Raw genomic sequence first — 23,326 nt, 5'->3', positions numbered from 1 at the left:
TACCTAGCCAGAGACAGGAAATGGGTAAGAATCAGCAATACAATATCAGGCTCATATAACACGGACAATAAGCACATTTGATAGAAGAAGATTTATTAGAACATTGATTTTAAAATATTTGGATTAAAGTACTCCATATTGCTGAAGTCATTAACCCATCTCTTGCACATTAAGATGACTCACCTTCTCTGAAACGAACAGTGACATAGTGGGATCCAGAAAGCCTAAACACGCACTTAGTGAAAATATAGTAAAACAGAGAAATACAACTTTTGGCAGAGTAATGAGCATCCAGAATGATTCCTTGGTAGCGACTGCATCTGTTTTAAAAAAAGAAAAGAAACTGTGTTCTTTGGTACATGGGTTGTGTTTAATCCAATATGCTTATAACCCACTTCCTTGCTTCCAAGATTCAGTGTTCTCTCTCCCCCACTGCTTTGAAGGTAGTCATCTCATACACAAATTGAAGCAAAATTTAGAATGTTACAGGTCATCCTTAGACATTGTTACAAGATCAGATTTATTTACTTTTAAGCCTCCAGCTTGGAAACTAGACAAATGAAGAAAGCAATTGGAACTTAAATTTTCCTACTTAATACCTTCAGTTTAGAACAAAGTAATTGGGCAAATGCTTATTGAGTGACTAAGATGATAGACTAGACAAATATAAGAAATACAACCACTTTTCAGGTGCCATTGTGATGTTTTACATTTCTAAATTATGCTCCATGGGCCTGATCCTGCACACACTTCAATATGTGTATGGTCTCATTGTGCGTACAATGAGACTGCTATTTGCATGCATTATCATCTACAAGATCAGAGCCTACAGCTCTTTGTACAATGGACTTCCACATTGCAGAATTCCAAAGCTGCATAATTCAGAGTATTTTCATCCAAGCTATAAACATCTTCCGAAGACAGACAAATGGTTAACCAGCATATCTCATCTAACAGTAGTAAGCAGGATACAGACTCATATATATAGGTGGTGCTTCCTCTCCAATGATTTGTTATAATTGTCATCCTCTCCCTTTTGGGCTTCCTAAAAAGATGAGAGTCTTTAGCCATGCAGTTCCTCTCATCCTCCAATGTTAAATCACACCTGTACTCTTCTATTAGTTTCACCCTCCAGCAATATGACGACTATCTTTTAACAGAGGCTGTTTATGCTAGATCAACAGATACCTTTTTCTCCCCAAAACTGGGCCATCCAAACTTGATCTAATGAAATGCAATCACAACATGAGACTTCAAAGAACTGCATGCAGATGGATTCTTTTCCACGTGTGAAATATATCTTGCATCGTGGAATGCAATACATAGGAATCCCTTTGTCCTTGGTACTGTAAGCCTCCAACTTGCTCAATAGCATGGTGAGACAAAAGGTATATCTACGCTGCAAAAAGACCCACAACGGCGAGTCTCAGAGACTGGGTCAGCTACTTGGACTTGTGCTACTTGGCTAAAAATAGCAATGTAGACATTCCTGCTCAGGCAGGAGTGGGGGCTCTGAGACCCTTCAGAGCCAGTCTCCAGCCTAAGCAGGAACAGCTACACTGCTATTTTTAGCCCAGTAGCGCAAGCCCAAGTCACAGTTGATCCAGGCTCTGAGACTCACTGCTGTGGGGTTTGTTTGTTTTTCTGTATAGACGAACCCTAAGACAACTTATTGTTTAAAAGTCCCAAAGAGACACGTCATGTAGAAAAATCTCACTTCATTTCAATGCAACAGAGAAAGCTAGTGTTTACAGGGATGGACACAAGAGATGAGATTCATTCCAAGCCACGTGCATGCATGATTTTTAGTTATGTTCAACAAGGACCTGATCCTGCACCATTAAAATCAATTGCAGTTTTGCCACAGACTTCTTGTGCTTGATCCAGCTCCAGGGATCTCATAAGGATAGCTACATACATGAGAAATTAAAGGGTTTTACTAGAGTATGTATCTATCCATCCATCTCAAATTTGAAATATTGAACAAAGGAAGTGAAAGGAAAGGAGCCTACCGTATTTTGGTAAGAGGTACATGTTCAGAGGCACCAGGATCAGCACTAAGCATCCTAGCACTATGAAAGGGACTTCATAGCCAAAGGACTGATACAAAAAGCCACCTATAGGTGGGCCCAGCACTAGTCCAAGCCCTGTAAAAATTTCAAGACTGCCCTAAGGGGGGGAGGGAGCAAAGGGGGAGGAGGAGAGAAAGAGAACAAAGGTTAGTAGATCATTAGTAGGTCATTGATCAAGAGCTAGAACAAATCATAACCATAAACCAAAATCTTTACATGAAAGGACAGCAAAGGGAGACTGAAAAGTTGTCTGGTTAAAAGCTAAGTGAGCTTTTAAGAGGAAGACCTAATGTACTGCTTACTTTCTCAGTCTTAGCCACTCACATGATGCCTAATGTACTCAGTTCCTGGGGCAAAACATCTCCAATGCTGTTCCATATACCCAATACATCTGCAAAGAGGCCAGCAATGAAGTGACTACATTTCCCAAATACAAAATTACATTAGAACCTGAAGGGGAGAACTTATTAAGCATATTGCAATGAATCATCATTAAGTCACCTCTTTGGGGCTTGGGTGAAAGATGCCTTAAATTAAATAACTTTTCTACCTACATACAATTGGTCAAGTTTAGCCCCTTCAACTATCTAATGAAGTCTATCAAGCTACAACAGAGATATGTTTGCCCCATTAAGTTTGGTTTCTTTTATCGGATGCAACCTCAAAGAACAGGATGAAGGGGGACCTACATGGACTTCATCTCCTCCTGTTATAGTACCATTAGTCCCCATTGCCAACATATGTTACATCATTTGATCAGCTTATATTTAGAGCATGGATTTTTCCTGAAAAAGAGTATTTAGCCATAATATCCACTGGGAAGTGATAGAACAGTGACAAGAAAGCTCACATAAGGGTATGTCTACACTAGAAAGATGTACTGCTTGCACTATACGGGCAGTGCTTTCACCAATATAGTTATTCCTATGCAGGAAAGAGAATAACTACACTGGTAGAACTCACCTTTATACTAGTATACCTGTGTCCACATGAGGACTTTTATTAGTATAACTATTTTTGATGTAAAAAAGCTACTTATAATTAAAATACTGGTAAAACTTAAATGCATACCAGACTTAAGTCCCCCCCCCCCCCCATCTCTTTTGAGTTAATTTGTTTAGGGGGGGGTGTCTTTTGTTTTGTTTTTTATGTCACAATGCTATAATGTCTGTGTGGCAGTCTACTTCTGTGATTCTAGCTGCTAGCACAGGAAACGATGATTCTAGTTATTTTTCACAGACATCACATATGCCATTCTTGTGGCACCTTAGAGACTAACAAATCTATTAGAGCATAAGCTTTCGTGGACTACAGCCCACTTCTTCGGATGCATATGAAGAAGTGGGCTGTAATCCACGAAAGCTTATGCTCTAATAAATTTGTTAGTCTCTAAGGTGCCACAAGTACTCCTGTTCTTCTTTTTGCGGATACAGACTAACACGGCTGCTACTCTGAAACCTGTCATATGCCATTCTGTTATCTCTCATGGAGGAACAAGATTGACAGGTGCCAGAGACCCAAGTTCAACAAGTCCATCTTTAAGTACCTTCATGACCTGGGGCCTTGCATAGGGAAATGGAGGATTTGATCTTGTCAAAATGTTTTTTCCCCCCAATTAAAGTTTTATTTAGCCCTCCATCCTCCCCTGCGCTTCAGCTCTCCCCCACTTCCCCAAACAAAACAAAAAATATTACTTCTATCTAATTAAACAGCAGCACCAGTTCCTACTCCAAGTCTCCAGCCATATCCACTTCTTAGATTCCTCCTTCCATTGCTACTGGCTTGCTGTTTTTAAAGCTAGGGCACAGCATTAGTATCATGCAGAATTTGGTCAGCACTCCCTCCCTTCTATCTATTCCTAGTGAAACCATCACCAATGCAGCTGGACACAACAGCATAGGGCACTTTGTAACAGTCCCACTAGAATTGATGAACCTTAGAAGAAAAAAGCCCAGCTGTGATGGTTTAACTCTTCACTGAAGTCTCTGGTTAAACAGATTGATTCTTAATCAGAAAGCTGTATGACAAGCCAGGCCATTTCCTTTTGTCATGTTATGTCATATGGCATACGCCATGTCATAATGGAATTCAATTTTCATGAAGACTAGATTAAGTGATTGCATTTTTAAAAAGCTTTCAAGTTGTACATTGTCTGTCAGTATCCCACCCATGTTTCAAACAACACTGGCAAATGGATCACAACAAGAATATATTAAAAATCCCTCCTCAACTAATCCTTAGAAAGTCATAAAGACTTTTTATTTTCTTACACTCCTGCATAAGTTACTGACTGAGCTCAGTTTTACATCCTCATTCCTTCCATTGTTCCAGGACCTGCATAACTTTTGTTGCACCTGAATCATGTTTATTCCTTTAGGCATTTAGCATTTTAATTTAAATTAGAGATTGATTTATTTTTTTAAGCTGGAGGAGCATATGGTAGACACTTGACGCCAGCTGTAGGGTTACAGTGGCTCTTTGGTACACAAAATGCATAAAGATGTACGAGAGTCATTAAAACACTTATTCTGGACATTTGGCTATAATGTGTAGTTCTGTACATACCATTACTGTAGCTATATTATTGGGAAAAGCCTTTGCAAGAATAGAAAATGAAGCTGTCACTGCTGCAGCAAAGCCTATGGCATCCATCGCTCTAACCAGAAAACACAAACCAATGAATACTGGTCCATCAGGTGCTTTGTCCAACAAACTGAAAGAACAAGGAAATAAATGAAATTTAGCAAAATAAAAACCAAAATCCTTAAAATACAACTGTATGGTAAACTCCTGATGTCTTCTAGAGACAGCATGGTCCAGTGGTCAAAACACAGGGCAAGTCTCTTGCCTTCTGTGAAATGGGAATCTCTCTTACCTACCTATCACATATGTATAACATCATATAAAGAAAGAGTTTGACAAGTTTGGACACCTAGCAGCCAATGGTAAGAAGCTCACCTCCACTTTTATTCCCAGTTGCTGTGAAAGGTGCTGTCTCTAGACCTTGCTTAGGGACTCCAGCTTTTTGGTATGTGCTTATGACTAGTATATATTTGATATATTAGAAGCTCCAATATCTCTGGGTATGTCTAACTGCATTACAAACCCAGTCTCAGACCCAGGCTTGAGTCCTTACTCCATTCTTCTGTACCATCCACACAAAAATATTCTGACTTGAGTCAGTAAGCTCTCAAGACCTGGGTTTTAGGACCCACCAAGGGGGGCTGTGTGTGGTGGGGTATACGAGTAAGCCCAAGCCCTGCTGTGACTCAGGTCCAAGCCTTGTCTTTTGGCAGCATGGATACAGCTCAATCCTGGTCCCCTAACTTGTGGCCAAAGAGTCTGTCACCACTATACCATTATCCTCTGGACCTGTTTCTCTCAGACCTTCACGTCTGAAACTACCCACTCAGTTCCCAGGCATTGGAAGCAATCCTTCCTTTCCATGCTGACCGTTGAACTGGGTTCAACTATCTCCTGTGTTCACTATGCCCAGCAACAAGAAGCAGCCGGTTGCATTAATATACATGGAATAAATGGGTCAAAGGTGTTAGCATAACACCGTCATTGTTTAACAATTAAATAGCATAAAACAAGGTTCGGGACTTGGGATACAAAGACTTTAGCCTCCTTAGAACCATAGCAAACACATCATTAAATATCCTTTTAACCTTTTGTTAAAGATACAGAAAAGGAAAAACAGTTAAAGCATTTGAAATGTAAAGTATTAAATACGGCTTTCATTTTAACAACATCCCTTGTCCCCTTTCCCTGCAGAGAGTTTTCAGAAGAAAAAACAAAAAAAACCTACAAGTTTAACAGTCTCTTTGATGGTATTAAAGACAGGGGGGAAAGAGAAGAAGTTAGGAAATCTCCAGCCCTTCTTACCTAACTTCTTCTCTTTTCCCCCTAAAGGACAGTTATTGTGTCTTTGATACCATTGACGAGACTGTCAAACAAGAGGTCTTTTTCTTCTAAAATTGGACTTCAACAGCAGCAATGAGCTGAGATGGGCTGGAGATTTCCTCATTGCTGCTGCTGAAGTCCAATTTTAGAAGAAAAAGACCCCTTGTTTGACAGTCTCGTCAATGGTATCAAAGATGGTATAACAGTCATCCTAAGTGGCGTTTGGAATTCAGCTAGAGCTGGCAGGGATAGCAATGTCACCTGGATCCCCCTCTCTCAGGCCCATTCTAGTCAGGACACCTCTCAGGATCAGGAAGGCCAAGGGCTCTAGGAGATTATGGGGTGGGCAGCTACGATGGTGAAGCTCACTGCAATAGTGTCTGTCTATTCTTTGTCTGTATTTTTGTTGTTTCAGACTTTCCCCACACACACACACACACACACACAAAAAAAAAATTTAAGGACCCCAAAAAGAGTGATGGGTGGACTAGCCTCTACCCTTATTATTTTGTTCACCAATCAGGCCTAATATCTGAAATACCAATTTTGTTATATTAACTTCACATCTCCTGTTCATAAGCCAAGAATAATTTCAACAGTCTTTGAATTATATCAACGTGGCCTTTGTGGTTTAGGCTAATTGAGCTTGTCTGTCTGGTTCTCTTGCACTCGTTACAACATTTGTTAGAACAGGTTACCGTGACATCATATGAATTTACACTCACTTTTTACAGTTAAAACTCACAATTAGGGTAAATTTGTGGGCCCATTTATCACAACAAGCCCCACACTACGTGCACTGCTAGGTAGCCATGGGAACACAGCCAGATTCTGGTTAATCTCTGGTGTGAGGCGAACAAGATACGGTTCCAGGCACCAGCCGAGCAAACAAAATGTCTGACTTCAGCAAGAGTACCAGAAATGATCACGTGTCCCAGGAAATGTTCAGAAGTGTGCGGCGTTGGGGATCCACCAGACGTCTGGTCAATGCAGAGAGAGACTCAATCAGCTCAAGACCAGCCACTGCAAAGTCAGAGATGACAGCCCACCTCTGGGAACTCCCTGCCTCTTCTACGAGGCCTTTGGCAGGGTAAAGGGTGCTGAGCTGACCACTGAGCCCATGGTGGTGCATGACAATCTGCTTAACAGGGATGGCATCCTTATAACCCCCAACTCTCAGACAGCATCAAAGGAGAGCCAGCATCCACTAGATCAAGCTCAGGAAGTGACTCTCTGGTACTTACAATGGGTCCCTGAAGAGGCTTTGCTACCAGAGCAGACACAGCACATTCAGAGATGCCGTTTGAGGATAGCCCAGAGGAACACCCCGCAGCAGCAAAAGCAGAGAAGGTAGTAGTAGTGCCAGAGCCTGGTAAGTTTCTGACCCCATCTTTGTTATTAATATATGGATGGGATAGATTTTCAGCTTATGCCCCAATGAAAATTATTACAACAAGCCAGGGGTAGCAGCATATATATAATGGTAGAAGGCCTGCCAGAACCATTGTGTCACCCCACCACCTGGAATTCAAAATGAATACTGGGAAGCGAAGACAAACATTACACAAGCAGTTATGATTCAATTTTTACTTGATAATGATGCTGTCACAAAGATGTGTGGGTATGTTAAAATTAAAAGCCTTACACATAGACTTTTCTGGGGCTGCTAACAGGGAGTTTCGCAAGGGAGTTCTCCAGGTGAAGGAGGAGCAAATACAACACCCTTGGGGTAAGTGACAGTCTGTAGTGTGTGTTTGTTTGTGTTTGGGGGTTACTCGCTGTGTGCTGAGCTTGTGTTTGTCCATCTGTTTGTTTGTTTGAAGGACCGTGTGCTGTGGCTGGCAGTTGGAAGCTGTGAGCTTCAAAGGAAGGTTTGAAAGCTAGAAGCCTCTGTTAATTGGCTGAGCCTTACTCAGTGGGCGGGGCTATCAAGCAGGCCAGGGCTTTATAAAGCAGTGTGCAAGCGACCAGGGAGCTTTGCAAACGGGGGCTGCTAACAGGGAGTTTCGCAAGGGAGTTTGGAAGGGGAGCGGGAAGGGGGCAAGGGCCCCTTGCTATTGTTTTTGCTGTAAAACCTATAAACTAAACTACAATCCACACTTCTTGCTTTAAACAACCCCTTCATTAACTAGAAGACAATGCAGGCAGATACCCAGCAGCAGAGTGAGGGCTATCCAGTTTATTGCACTGAGTGCAGCATGTATGATTACCTGCCCTGTGGGCTAGTGGCGTATGTGTGCAAGCGGTGCAAGGAGCTCCTGGCTCTCAGAGACCGCGTATGGGCTTTGGAGGCCAGGGTGGTGGAACTGGAGGAGCTAAGGGAGGCAGAGAGGTATGTTGATGAGGCATTCTGGGACACTGTAGAATTGTCCCACTTCCGGTCAGACAGCCCCTGCGCTGTTGAGGAGGATGAAAGGCCCAGGGAAGCAGAGCAGTCTACGGGAGCAGAGGGAAACCTTCCCATAGTTGGGACCCTCCTTCCAGATGGTGTTGGGGTATCCTCTTGCACTGAGGTTACCTCTCTGTGGGAGGGAACTCCAGTTACTAGGAAAAGGTGGATGTTAGCAGGGCCGGCTCCAGGAACCAGCCGAGCAAGCTGGTGCTTGTGGCGGCAGCTTGTAGGAGGTGGCATTCCCCCTAATCCTAGGGCGGCACGGCCGCTTTTCCCCCCCCCCGTTCCGGCCGCCCTGTAGGGGGCAGTGGAGACGTGGAGGATGGGAGCGCCCTGCAGCAAGCCCGGCAGGGCAGCCCATGTCCTTCCCTCCCAGCCGACCGGAGCGGTGCGGAGCCCTCCCGGCAGGAGGGGCCACGTGGCAGCACCCCGCTGAAGCCCTGGCTGCCCCCCTTCTCTCTCTCCCTCCACTTCTCCCCCGCTAGCCGGGGCACATCTGCAAGGCAGGGAATGCCCCTGCACCCTGGCTCTGGCCACGCCACAGGGTTGTTTTTTTTTCCCTCCTTTGCTTTGCTGTTCTGGCCGCTGCAGTTTTTGTTTGTTTGGGGCGGCCAGAAAGCCAGAGCCAGCCCTGGGTGTTAGTAATGGGAGATTTGATCATTAGAAACATAGATAGCTGGGTTTGTGATGACCGGGAGAACCGTATAGTGACTTGTCTGCCTGGTGCGAAGGTTGCAGATCTCTCGAGGCATCTAGACAGACTTATGTGTAGTGCTGGGGAGGAGTCGGTGGTCATGGTACATGTAGGTACCAGTGACATAGGGAAGGGTAGGAGAGACATCCTGGAGACCAAATTTAGGCTGCTAGGGAAGAGACTGAAATCCAGGACCTCTATGGTGGCATTCTCAGAAATGCTCCCCGTTCCACATGCAGGGCCAGGTAGGCAGGCAGAGCTTCAGAGTCTCACTGCGTGGATGAGACGATGGTGTAGAGAGGAGGGGTTTAGATTCATTAAGAACTGGGGAAACTTTTGGGATGGGGGGAGCCTATACAGGAGAGATGGGCTCCACCTAAACCAAAGTGGAACCAGATTGCTGGCCCTAAACATTAAAAAGGTCGTAGAGCAGTTTTGAAACTAGGAGATAGGGGAAAGCCGATTGCTGCAGAGGAGCATGTGGATTGGACAGAGACTTCTCTTAGAGGAGAGTCTACTGATAGAGATTTTCTAGGTTATAGTCAGGAACAGAGGATGGAAGAGGATAATGTAAGGGCCAGATCAGATGAGAAACATTCACATAAAGAATCTGACACATCAGAAAAGGGCAGACAAATAAACAGTGACAAGTTTTTAAAGTGCTTACACACAAATGCTAGAAGTCTAAATAATAAGATGGGTGAACTAGAGTGCCTTGTGATAAAGGAGGATATTGATATAATAGGCATCACAAAAACCTGGTGGACTGAGGACAATCAATCAATGGGACCCAATCATTCCAGGGTACAAAAATATATCGGAAGGACAGAAAAGGTCGTGCGGGGGGTGAGGGAGGGGAGTGGCACTATATGTGAAAGAAAATGTAGAATCAAATGAAGTAAAAATCTTAAATGAATCCACATGTTCCATAGAATCTCTATGGATAGTAATTTCATGCTCTAATAAGAATATAACATTAGGGATCTATTATCAACCACCTGACCAGGACAATCATAGTGATGATGAAATGCGAAGGGAAATTAGAGAGGCTATCAAAATAAAGAACTCAATAACAGTGGGGGATTTCAATTATCCCCATATTGACTGGGTACATGTCACCTCCGGATGAAATGCAGAGACAAAATTTCTTGATACTTTAAATGACTGCTTCTTGGAGCAGCTGGTATGGGAACCCACAAGGGAAGAGGCAACTCTAGATTTAGTCCTGAGTGGAGCAAGGAGCTGGTCCAAGAGGTAATAACAACAGGACCGCTTGGAAATAGTGACCATAATATAATGACATTTAACATCCCTGTGGTAGGAAGAACATCTCAACAGCCCAACACTATGGCATTTAAATTTCAAAAAGGGGAACTATGCAAAAATGAGGGGGTTAGTTAAACAGAAATTAAAAGGTACAGTGACTAAAGTGAAATCCCTGCAAGCTGCATGGGCACTTTTTAAAGACACCATAATAGAGGCCCAACTTAAATGTATACTCCAAATTAAGAAACACAGTAAAAACATAAAAAAGAGCCACCGTGGCTTAAACAACCATGTAAAAGAAGCAGTAAGAGATAAAAAGACTTCCTTTAAAAAGTGGAAGTCAAATCCTAGTAAATAGAGGTAAATAGAAAGAAGCATAAAAACACTGCCAAATTACGTGTAAAAATGTAATCAGAAAAGCCAATGAGGAGTTTGAAGAACATCTAGCCAAAAACTCGAAAGGTAAAAACAAAATGTTTTTTAAGTACATCAGAAGCAGGAAGCCTGCTAAACAACCAGTGGGGCCCCTCGATGATAGAGATAGAAAAGGAGCGCTTAAAGATGATAAAGTCATTGCGGAGAAACTAAACGAATTCTTTGCTTCAGTCTTCACGGCTGAGGATGTTAGGGAGATTCCCAAACCTGAGCCTGCTTTTGTAGGTGACAAATCTGAGGAACTGTCACAGATTAAAGTGTCATGAGAGGAGGTTTTGGAATTAATTGATAAACTTAACAGTAACAAGTCACCGGGACCAGATGGCATCCAACAAGAGTTCTAAAAGAACTCAAATATGAAATTGCAGAACTATTAACTAGTGTTTGTAACCTGTCCTTTAAATCGGCTTCTGTACCCAATGACTGGAAGATAGCTAATGTAACGCCAATATTTAAAAAGAGCTCTAGAGGTGATCCAGGCAATTACAGACCGGTAAGTCTAACGTCGGTACCGGGCAAATTAGTCGAAACAATAGTAAAGAATAAAATTGTCAGACACATAGAAGAACATAAATTGTTGGGCAAAAGTCAACATGGTTTTTCTAAAGGGAAATTGTGTCTTACTAATCTATTAGAGTTCTTTGAAGGGGTCAACAAACATGTGGACAAGGGGGATCCAGTGGACATAGTGTACTTAGATTTCCAGAAAGCCTTTGACAAGGTCCCTCACCAAAGGCTCTTATGTAAATTAAGTTGTCATGGGATAAAAGGGAAGGTCCTTTCATGGATTGAGAACTGGTTAAAAGACAGGGAACAAAGGGTAGGAATTAATGGTAAATTCTCAGAATGGAGAGGGGTAACTAGTGGTGTTCCCCAAAGGTCAGTCATAGGACCAATCCTATTCAATTTATTCATAAATGATCTGGAGAAAGGGGTAAAAAGTGAGGTGGCAAAGTTTGCAGATACTAAACTGCTTAAGATAGTTAAGACCAAAGCAGCCTGTGAAGAACTTCAAAAAGATCTCACAAAACTATGTGATTGGGCAACAAAATGGCAAATGAAATTTAATGTGGATAAATGTAAAGTAATGCACATTGGAAAAAATAACCCCAACTATACATACAATATGATGGGTGCTAATTTAGCTACGACAAATCAGGAAAAAGATCTTGGAGTCATCGTGGATAGTTCTCTGAAGATGTCCATGCAGCGTGCAGAGGCGGTCAAAAAAGCAAACAGGATGTTAGGAATCATTAAAAAGGGGATAGAGAATAAGACAGAGAATATATTATTGCCCTTATATAAATCGATGGTACGCCCACATCTTGAATATTGCGTACAGATGTGGTCTCCTCATCTCAAAAAAGATATACTGACACTAGAAAAGGTTCAGAGAAGGGCAACTAAAATGATTAGGGGTTTGGAGAGGGTCCCATCTGAGGACAGATTAAAGAGGCTAGGACTTTTCAGCTTGGAAAAGAGGAGACTAAGGAGGGATATGATAGAGGTATATAAAATTATGAGTGATGTGGAGAAAGTAGATAACTTTTCCTTATTTACTTATTCCCATAATACAAGAACTAGGGGTCACCAAATGAAATTAATAGGCAGCAGGTTTAAAACAAATAAAAGGAAGTTCTTCTTCACACAGCGCACAGTCAACTTGTGGAACTCCTTACCTGAGGAGGTTGTGAACGCTAGGACTATAACAGCGTTTAAAAGAGAACTGGATAAATTCATGGAGGTTAAATCCATTAATGGCTATTAGCCACGATGGGTAAGGAATGGTGTCCCTAGACTCGGTTTGTCAGAAAGGGTGGAGATGGATGGCAGGAGAGAAATCACTTGATCATTACCTGTTAGGTTCACTCCCTCTGGGGCACCTGGCATTGGCCACTGTCGGTAGAAAGGATACTGGGCTAGATGGACCTTTGGTCTGACCCAGTACGGCTGTTCTTATGTTCACACCATACAAATCAGACCAGGATGAGCTGCATATCCAATTACTATAATAGGGGTATATAATCCATTGGTGCCATATTAACAGTCTGAAATACACTGGGGGAAGTTGTATGTAGTCCATGGCTGCCACATTAGGAGTCCAGAAATGCGGTGGAGAGGGGGACACTTTGAAGTCCCATATTATACAAGTATGATCCCAGGGGAACGGGGAGGGTGTTATTTAGGTGATGTATATCCTATAATAAGTCTGGCCTGTCCCTGGGGTCTCTCTACCCTCCATGGATGATGTATTAGGAGTCCAAGTTGTCCAGTATGTAGTCCATAGAGGCTGTATTGTAAGTCCAAGCTGCACCAGGGTCTCTGCCCAAACGCAGGGCACTTTCCGGGGGGGGGAGGGGGCTGCAATACATCTGCAGGATAACAGCATCCTGTTGATTTGCCCATGAATTTTCACCCAATCCCATTTGCTGAGGATTGCAAACTTTCCTGAAGCAGGAACTCCAAATGGGTGGTAACATTTCAGGGGAAAGGCTTATTAAATAGGGCTCCTCTGTAGATCACTAGACCCCTCCTCTTGTAGATTGCTGGTCAGTCACGATAAGCCTAAAAGCTCTTTAGCATACACAGCTGGCTTGTCCCCAGTACCTTGAAAGACAAGATAACACCTCTGGCAATTCCTGAATGTCAAAGGTATGTCCTACAGAAAATGGACAGCCTAAGAGGATTATAAAACCAGGCAGAGTAAGCCATGGTAAACTGTCTCCTCCCCCACACCCCATAAGGGGAAAATGGTCTGTTAATTTTATAATTTAAATTGATCTTGTAAATTGGACTTTGTTGTAATGTGACACTGCTTTCTACTCCGCTCTCAAGCGTGTCTGAGAACTGAATGTTATCCGAATATAATAAAGCCAGAGTATCATTTTTTGATCTTGAGATTCCAGATGAAGTCAAACTATTTTTTTTAATTACTCAGACAATAATGTGTTTTTTCATTTGGCTTGGCATGCCCTTCCACCTCTGCAGGGCTACCATACCCAACCATGAGTCTTGTGGAGGGGGCACACACTCCTATCGGTCAATGAAACAAGTACATAAAGAATGATGGACATCCTGAATAAGTTCAGTCAGCAACTTCAATACCAATGGTCAGGTTCAGACAAAAAGACGCCGCATCGGAGTGAGGAGAGATTGTGTTCCAGAAATTGCACTGCCAAACTGCACTTGAGAGAGGAAAATAGAAGTAACTGGTTGAGAGACTGCTTGTGTCCATGATGGTGAGACTGCAGCCTCCAACTCCAGCCCGTCCTGTTCCAACCCCATTCCATGAGTCCCCTCCATGGTGCAGTGTTCCCATGCCAGAGAACTGCACAATTCTGTGGTTGGTGGCCTATGCCACAAGGAATAAACATTATGTGGAGAGGACAAGTGTACCCTGTTCACTCCTCCACTCTGGTGCAGCAGGGGTCAGTGCACGCAGCACATACTAGAAGGGCTAAAGAGCAGAGGGACACAGGCCACTCAGAATTAGTGAAAGAGAGCTTGGAGTGTTTTATATGTAGTCCGTTATTAGATGCATGTCTAGAAATAAAGTGATTTTATTTCCACACAGATGTAGAGTCATGAGAACGGTTTATTATCTTTACTAAAGCTGACCTACGGGGCGATCCACAAACAGTAGGTTAAAACACATGCCTATTTTATACAATAAAGATAAAAATGTACAACAATATATTCCACTGCATCCATAAGTTCAAATTCATAAGAACCACCACCTCTGGTGGGATGTGTGAATAGAACTCATCTCCCAACAGATAGTATTTCACTCACCGTTTATATTGGAAAGCACTTACGTTCACACGAGTTATTCACCCTCATCGTTGGAGCTGTGCAAGCCCACAATGTGGTCACAAAAAACCATCCCTGATTTCCATTGCATATAGGGATCCTGCTCCAGTTAGGACAGGTGCACTTTTGGGGTCTGTGTACCAGTCAAGGAATCCAGCAGGATCCTGAGTCCACTGCTGTTGGAATGGCTCAACTTAGTCCTCACAGACATTATGCAGAATGCAGCAGGTCACAATAATATTGATAACTTTGGCATTCATATGGTTCTGCAAAGAGCACCAACAGGATTTCAATCCACCAAACACATTCAACTACACAGTCTACAGCTACTGAGAGTGTAATTAGCCTTCTTTTGCCAGACCCTCTGACATCAGGGTATGGTTTTAAATGTCATGGCAAAAGAGGGTCCCCCAGTGGGAACAGTTACCCATTTATAACATCACTTTGTGGGAAGAGTGTCCCAGACTGTCTATGAAGAAAAAGTCCCAATCTATGGAAAACCCTGGCATTACACACTTTGCCAGTACAGCCCATGTTAGAGTCCATCAATTGGTCATTGTGTTCAACCAGGTACTGCACAGTAACAGAGCAGAATTCTTTGTGGTTTGTGCGTTCAAAATGCTCCTTGAGGAGGGCTAACTAAAGGCACAAGTGCCATCTATGCCCACAGCACAGTTTTGAAAAGCCCATTTTCTCAACAGCAGCAATTATTTCAGGGACTTTGATTTATTCAGAGGTTAATGGGCATATAAACAGTTCTGATGGCAGCAGTTTGTGAGGCAAACACAAAACTGGATAGCTATAGACCTATAGCAGTCAGGGATAGCCAGCTACCAGATGGCTATAGGAACCTGCTTCTGGACTGGCATGGCCTCCCTCATGTATGCATCCGGACACTGCAGGGTCAAGACAAGCTGTTCACAAAGCTCCAGATACATCATCTGCTTCATGTGAAAGTTCTGGAGCCACTGCTGGGCATCCTAGGTCTGCATGATGATGTAATCCCACCAGTTTGGTGCTTCTGGAGCAGGGCCATGAGCATAAGCTACATATGGGGAAATCTGTGGCTATAGCAAGAGTCATGAGCAATGGTCACCAGTTGGGATCTGCTACATCTGTTTTTTATAAGTCCCTCTGGTAGGACAAAAATGGCTGCCAAGATGTCCACCAGTGTCTCATAGATGCTCTGCTCATGGTGTGAAAGTGCAAACTTGACAAGTTCTTCCAAAGGCGCTTCATCCATCTTGGTGGCTCCAGTTGCTAGGAGTGTGTAGACCCAAAGATGGCTCCACTGCGTGTGTTGGCAGGCTGAGACAACTTCTGGTCAAGTGCCATGGAATGGACAGTCAAGTTTTGATACTCCATGAACTAAGGCCTAGAGTGGCTACAGCTAGTGTTTTCCCCAGGAATTGAAATGGGGGGGGAAGGAGGGGAAGTGTTTGAATTTACAGGGTGGGTGAGGGCCGATGATGGTGGGTTGTATGGCATCATAGTAAAAATTGCAAAATATTTCGTGACCATTTTATTAGATTTAACTCATGTTTAAAAAAAAAAATCAATTAAAAATTGGCTACTCAAACCTTGTATGAAGCACTACATCTACATCCTTCTTGATTTCTTGTTGTAAGTTTTCACAACTCTGTTAATGAATGAATGCAGTGCATTTGAGAAGTTCACCTTTGGTGGACTCTCACAGGTCCAGTCCTTCTGTTGATATGCTCATTAGTTCATTCACATGATCAGATAGAAGGCGACTTCTTTCAGAACACAAAATTTCTATTCAATGAAGGAAAAAAAATCATTCAACTGTAGCTGTTGTGACTGGGAGTAGCAAGAGATGAATTCCTACTTTTTTCATCCCAGGAAACATAGCACAAAGATTGGGTCAAGCCACTAGCGATGATAAAGAAGTTGAAGTTAAATCTTCATTCATTCATCTTATGATATTCCACTCTAGGTTCAAATTCGCTATTCTGTCCTGATCACATGGCAGCCCCATTTCTGGTAGTGCCCCACTCCATTCAACTGTCTGTTTTATAAGACAGGCATCTGTAAAAAGCTACGTAGAGGCTGAGGACAATCCAGAAGTAGCTGTTGTAGATTTGTAAGAATCAAGTCTGTATACTTTTTCAGCTGGTTTAAACACATCTTGTCCTCTTCACTTAAGGATTCAATACAAGTGCCTTCATTAGTCAACTTCTGGAATGAAGTCTTTGCTTCTTCCAGTATGTTATCAATGTATCACTCTTATTGATCCAAATGTAGCTTCTATTGCTGGACAAAGGTCTACTATTGTTGTAGCAGATGCCCAGATGGCATTATTTAATGACCCAAGTGATTTCAATAGTAGACTTACAAAAGAGAGAATGGCGATAGTCTTCTCTGAACATAGTAGCAAAAGTAGTCCACCAGCCTCGCCATTTAGATCTGTCCTATCTTGCTAGATACTTTCCAAAGCCGGTAATAACCGTTGCAGTAATTTTAAGACAACAGCCAGGGTCATTGATGAGAAAGCCAGCGGGTATTCCCAGATTGGACTAATTTGAATCTCAGTCCCAGTGTATTTATTTTTCCCCCAAGACAGTCAGTCTTTCTGGACTTTAAAAAAAAAAAAGCAAAAAGTATAAAGAAGACATTAAATTTATGGCTTTTTAAATGTCTTTTGAAGATTCTACAGCTGGTACTAGTGCTTGGAGTAGATGGCCTCTGTAGTGTGCATAGGAGAGATTAGGGTTATACTTTTCTCTAAGCAAAGCTTGTACTCCACTATGTCTCCACAGAAGTTTGCAGCTCCATCAAATGCACAAGCAACCATCTGTTTGGGGTTCAATTTACAAGAATTTAACTCTAAGATGCAGATCGTCACAGATGCAGCTGATGTGTCTTCTATAACCTGAACATCTAGAAATGCATCTATTGACCTACCACTGACATCAACATACACAATGACTTAATACTTAACGCCCATTTGCATCAGTGCATTCATCAGCCATGTACACAAGTTGTTTGAATGTAGTGAGAGAGTTCTTCATTTTTTAAACTCAGACTCAAGGTCAGAAGGGACCATTATGCTCATCTAGTCTGACTTCCTGCACAATCCAGGCCAGAGAATCTCACCCACCCACTCCTGTAACAAAACCCCTAACCTATGTCTGAGTTATTGAAGTCCTGAGTCTTTCACTGTTGAACCCCATGTGTCTAATCCAGAGGTGGGCAAACTACAGCCTGCGGGCTGCATCCGGCCAGTCAGAGCTTTGGATCCAGCCTGCGGGATTGCCACCCCCATGGCGCCACAGGCCCCATGCCACTCCCAGAAGCGGCTGGCAACATGTCCCTGCAGCCCCTGGGGGAGGGAGGGAAGAGGGCTCCATGTGCTGCCCTTGCCTGCTGGCATCGTCCCCCACAGCTCCCATTGGCCAGGAACAGGGAACCGCAGCCAATGGGAGCTTCAGGGGAGGTATCCACAGGCTAGGGCAGCATGCAGAGCCCTCTGTCCCCCTGCCCCCAGGGGCTGCAGGGACATGGTGCCAGCCACTTCCAGGAGCGGCACAGGGCCAGGGCAGGCAGGGAGCCAGTCTTAGCACCATTGCCACCCCAGAGCTGCTCCAGGTTGGCCCAGCCTGCACCCTGAGCCCCAACCCCCTTCCCTAAGCCCCTGCTGCACCCTCCCACACTCCAACCCCCTGCCCTAAGCCTCTCCTGCACCCCAACCCTTTGCCCTGAGCCCCTTCCTGCACACCACACCCCCAGCCCTACATTCGATTTCCCCACCCACATGTGGCCCTCAGGCCAAAAAGTTTGCCCACCCCTGGTCTAACCAGTCAGTTGAATTTCTTGCAGAAAGATGGACTACAAGCTATCAGGAACAGTATCCCGGATAATGTCACAGCTAACCTGGTGGCTGAACTTTGTGACTTTGTCCTCACCCACAACTATTTCACATTTGGGGACAATATATACCTTCAAGTCAGCGGCACTGCTATGGGTACCCACATGGCCCCACAGTATGCCAACATTTTTATGGCTGACTTAGAACAACGCTTCCTTAGCTCTCGTCCCCTAAGGCCCCTACTCTACTTGCGCTACATTGATGACATCTTCATCTGGACCCATGGAAAAGAAGCCCCTGAGGAATTCCACCATGATTTCAATAATTTCCATCCCACCATCAACCTCAGCCTAGATCAATCCACACAAGCGGTCCATTTCCTGGACACTACTGTGCTAATAAGCGATGGTCACATAAATACCACCCTATACCGGAAACCTACTGACCGCTACACTTACCTACATGCCTCCAGCTTCCATCCAGGACACACCACACGATCCATTGTCTACAGCCAAGCTCTAAGATATAACCGCATTTGCTCCAATCCCTCAGATAGAGACAAGCACCTACAAGATCTCTATCAAGCATTCTTAAAACTACAATACCCACCTGCTGAAGTGAAAAAACAGATTGACAGAGCCAGACGAGTACCCAGAAGTCACCTCCTACAAGACAGGCCCAACAAAGAAAATAACAGAACACCACTAGCTGTCACCTTCAGCCCCCAACTAAAACCTCTCCAGCGCATCCTCAAAGATCTACAAGGTATCCTGAAAGATGATCCCTCACTCTCACAGATTATTGGGAGACAGATCTGTCCTCGCTTACAGACAACCCCCCAACCTAAAGCAAATACTCACCAGCAACCACACATCACTGAACAAAAACACTGACCCAGGAACCTATCCTTGTAACAAAGCCCGATGCCAACTCTGTCCACACATCTATTCAAGTGACATCATCATAGGACCTAATCACATCAGTCATACCATCAGGGGCTCGTTCACCTGCACATCTACCAATGTGATATATGCCATCATGTGCCAGCAATGCCCCTCTGCCATGTACATTGGCCAAACCGGACAGTCTCTCCGCAAAAGAATTAATGGACACAAATCTGACATCCGGAATCAGAATACTCAAAAACCAGTGGGAGAACACTTTAACCTGTCTGGTCATTCTATGACAGACCTGCGGGTGGCTATCTTACAACAGAAAAACTTCAAAAACAGACTCCAACGAGAGACTGCTGAGCTGGAATTGATATGCAAACTAGATACAATCAACTCAGGATTGAATAAGGACTGGGAATGGCTGAGCCATTACAAACATTGAATCTATCTCCCCTTGTAAGTATTCTCACACTTCTTATCAAACTGTCTGTACTGGGCTATCTTGATTATCACTTCAAAAGCTTTTTCTCTTACTTAATTGGCCTCTCAGAGTTGGTAAGACAACTCCCACCTGTTCATGCTCTCTGTATGTGTGTATATATATCTCCTCTATATATGTTTCACTCTATATGCATCCAAAGAAGTGGGCTGTAGTCCACGAAAGCTTATGCTCCAATAAATTTGTTAGTCTCTAAGGTGCCACAAGTACTCCTGTTCCTTTTGCGGATACAGACTAACACGGCTGCTACTCTGAAACCTTGCAGAAAGATAGTAAGCATTTGCCAAATTTTTTTTGGAACCAAGAACCAGTATCCAACTTCAGGATTAAACTAGTGACAATGCACTTAACGTTGGCCTCCAGTTTGTAGTGTGTGGTATCTCTTGCTTAAATAGAAGGTATGATGCAACAGCTATGTTTGTGTGCATAAACTGTTGTCTCTCCCACATTAACAGCCTCATCAAGTACTTCTAAAGTTGACTTTGACAGTGATAACATTTGAAGGCTTTCTTCATGTCGATGCAGTCCAAGGACTTGGTGTGTTGCAGCCTTTTCATGTAGTTTGTCAGCATTGGCTTTGCTGATCAGCCTGGCAAAACAAGCTCCTCCACATTTACTATATAAATCCATGAGACGCCCACGTCTTGAATACCATGGTGCAGATTTGGTCGCACCATCTCAAAGATATAATGGAATTAGAAAAGGTACATAGAAGGGCAACAAAAATGATTAGAGCTATGGAATAGCTTTCCATATGAAGAGCGATTAAAAAGACTGTGCTTTTCAGGTTGGAAAAGAGACGACTAAGGGGGGATATGATAGAGGCCCATAAAAATCTTGACGGGTGGGGAAAAAGGTGAATAAGGAAATGTTATTTACTCCATCACATAACACAAAATCCAGGATTCACCCAATGAAATTAATAGGCAGCAGGTTTAAAACAAAAGAAGTTCTTCCTCTCACAACACAGACAACCCATGGAACTTGTTGCCAGGGAATGTTGTGAAGGCCAAAACTATAACATGGCTCAAAAAAGAACTAGATAAGTTTATGGAGGATAAGTCCATCAATAGCTATTAGCCAGAATGGGCAGGGAGGCAACACTATGCTCTGAGTGTCCCTAGCCATTGTTCACCAGAAGTTGGGAGTGAACAAGGGATGGGTCCCTTGATTACCTGTTCTGTTTATTCCCTCTGAAGCACCTGGCATTGGCCACTGTCAGCAGACAGGGTACTGGGTTAGATGGACCATTAGTCTGGCCCAGTATGGCCATTCTTATGTAAAAAAGTAAAAAATGTTTAACACAAACTCCAAGATAACGGTCTCTCCAGATAGAGACAATGGGAGGTAACAACTTTGGAAAATAATGCATTTTAAAAATCTTGGCTACTAGGAAACATATAGTTAAGTTTCCCAGTCACAAATCTAGCATTCTGGAGCAAAACATAGTGCAACAAAGAAATGTTCCTGTAATTTTCCCCTCCCTTCTCCCTCCACTGCACCCGATTCATAGTTGTCCTTGAATTCAGAGGTGCTTTCACGTGAGCTAACCTCCCACCCTGGTGGGGATGGCAGGAGAGGCACCTTTCTCATTCCTCCAGCCTCTCACTCTGGGCACTGTTAGTTGTGCCACTGTTAACTCACCACTGGCCCTGCACTGTTACCTTCTGCTGCTATCTGCCACTGTGAGCTCTGTGAGTTGGTCTCTTGAAGTTCCACCAGCTCCCAGTAATTTCAGCTCTCAGTGGGGGAACCTCACTGCTAGTGCAGACTGGGCAGTCTCTTCCACATAAACACTGTCCTGCAGCAGGTCTAAGCACTTAGACCTGATTATCAGGGATTTCAACTCTAATGGTCATTAAAAAGAAAAAACCACAAAACACACACCACGACTCTCTATGGAGCCTAATCAACGCTATCTTTAAACTGGGGAGAGGGACAGGTCAAATAGTGCTTGTGACTCTTAGGCAGAGCCCACACCAAGCAAAACACCTATACCCACCCTCTCTCTCTCGTCACTGGGATCTGACATCCAAATCCCCTGCTTAGTGAGTGCAGTTCCTTGAGGGTGACCCCCCCCCCACCAAATCAAGACAGGCTAAGTACAGTTTTGCTGACCTTTCCTCATACAATAAGGAGAACATTTTGTTACCCCCACATTCAATACTAAACAGTGATTTGTAACCCAACATCAGCCAACACTGATCACTTGGGCAACACAGCCCTGTCTGCTGGATACCTAGGTAGAGTAGATGTGTTCATGTAAATACAGGCTGGTTCTGAAGCCTTCTCCTCCTATCCCCAGCTCATCACTAGCCGTCAGGGAAGAGCTCAATGAGACCTTGCCTACAAGCCATACTTTTGTTTTGGGGATGTTAGCTAACCTAGTAAATTCAATGTGCCGATATGATCATTAAAAAACACACACAGCTGTGTGAGGAAACTAGTCTTTGTTCATACTTTTCAAACCTATTATGCTTTTTTCAGGTACAAGTATTTTATCATATGCTGTATATGCTTTTAAAGGGTGTATTAATATTTCAATTTCAATTCAAATTTCCAAACAATTAAATTGGCAACACTGCATGTAACAAGTTGACCACTGGGGGGCAGGGGTGATGGGGAAATTCAGGGGGTGTAGGGAAATTCCTTCAGCTAGATAGTTCACTAAGAGGCCTGGTATATGCCCCCAGAATCAGAAGCTTTGACTTGGGTCTGTGTAGCGCAGTACAGATGCGTCAGCATGATTGTGAGACCCAGGTCCAGAAATTGTAAGTCCATGTTCACTATGCAGTGTGTATGCAAAAGTACAGGCTCAGAAATACCAAGTCTGGAGAATTGGGTTCCACAGTCCCAGGCGGACAATGCAGTGTAGACATACCCCTACTGCCTGAAAGGGAAAAGGAGAGTTTTATCTTCTACCACCTATTGCTGGGAAGGAGGGAAACTGTCTCTAGCCCTCCTCCAGCTTCCCCTGTCCTTTGGAGGCAGGGGGGAGGCAGGTGGCTAGAACAGGGTCCTTCTCCCCTGTGAAGAACTCCAGTGCCTTCGTCTGTTGCTCCTCATAGTTTTGCCAAGAAGCATTCCAACAAAGCAGACTTGATTTCACAGCTGCCCAATGGGGACTAGACACTTTTTTAAAAATAAAGCCTACATGTTGCACAAGTTAGTGCCTTAGCCCTTACACTTGCCAGGCAAAGCTTCTGATTTCCAAGTTGATTTAACACAATTAAAAATCCCATTTTGTGAGCTAGATTTTATATGCACTTATTAACATACTTACTTGAGGTTTTTCCCCCCAATAACTATAATAGCAAATTACATTTATGGTATCTTCCAGCCAAGGATCTCAGAGTACTAAACAAACCTTATAGCTCCATGAGTTAGGCAAGTATTAGTCACACTTTACAGAGAAGGAAAACTAAGGCAAAGAGGTTAGGTCACCAACCCAAGGTCAGAAACAGAGCTGAGGTCTTTTGACTCCTAGCTCTGAGTTTAAACAGCAAGACCATCTGTTTTTCATATGGATT

General features: G+C 43.5%; 1 protein-coding gene and 1 long non-coding RNA gene across 2 annotated transcripts in view; one reads left to right on the top strand and one right to left on the bottom strand.

Annotated features, from left to right (window-relative positions):
* Positions 1 to 18,803, top strand: part of LOC128833838 (uncharacterized) — a 33,962-nt gene extending 15,159 nt beyond the window's left edge. Inside the window, exon 3 of the long non-coding RNA XR_008444339.1 lies at positions 18,416 to 18,803. This is a non-coding gene — a long non-coding RNA (uncharacterized LOC128833838). The remainder of the gene's footprint in view (positions 1 to 18,415) is intronic.
* LOC128833837 (MFS-type transporter SLC18B1-like) overlaps positions 1 to 23,326 on the bottom strand; it is a 37,576-nt gene that overhangs the window by 7,979 nt on the left and 6,271 nt on the right. Inside the window, exons 5-7 of the mRNA XM_054022021.1 lie at positions 4,638 to 4,785; positions 2,013 to 2,169; positions 184 to 320 (exon numbers count right to left, since the gene is read on the bottom strand). Of these exons, the coding sequence (XP_053877996.1) occupies positions 184 to 320; positions 2,013 to 2,169; positions 4,638 to 4,785 (442 nt within the window). The remainder of the gene's footprint in view (positions 1 to 183; positions 321 to 2,012; positions 2,170 to 4,637; positions 4,786 to 23,326) is intronic.

Source organism: Malaclemys terrapin, chromosome 3, assembly GCF_027887155.1.
Source record: "Malaclemys terrapin pileata isolate rMalTer1 chromosome 3, rMalTer1.hap1, whole genome shotgun sequence".
Lineage (NCBI taxonomy): Eukaryota > Metazoa > Chordata > Testudines > Emydidae > Malaclemys > Malaclemys terrapin.
This window is presented reverse-complemented; position numbering and strand designations above follow the sequence as displayed.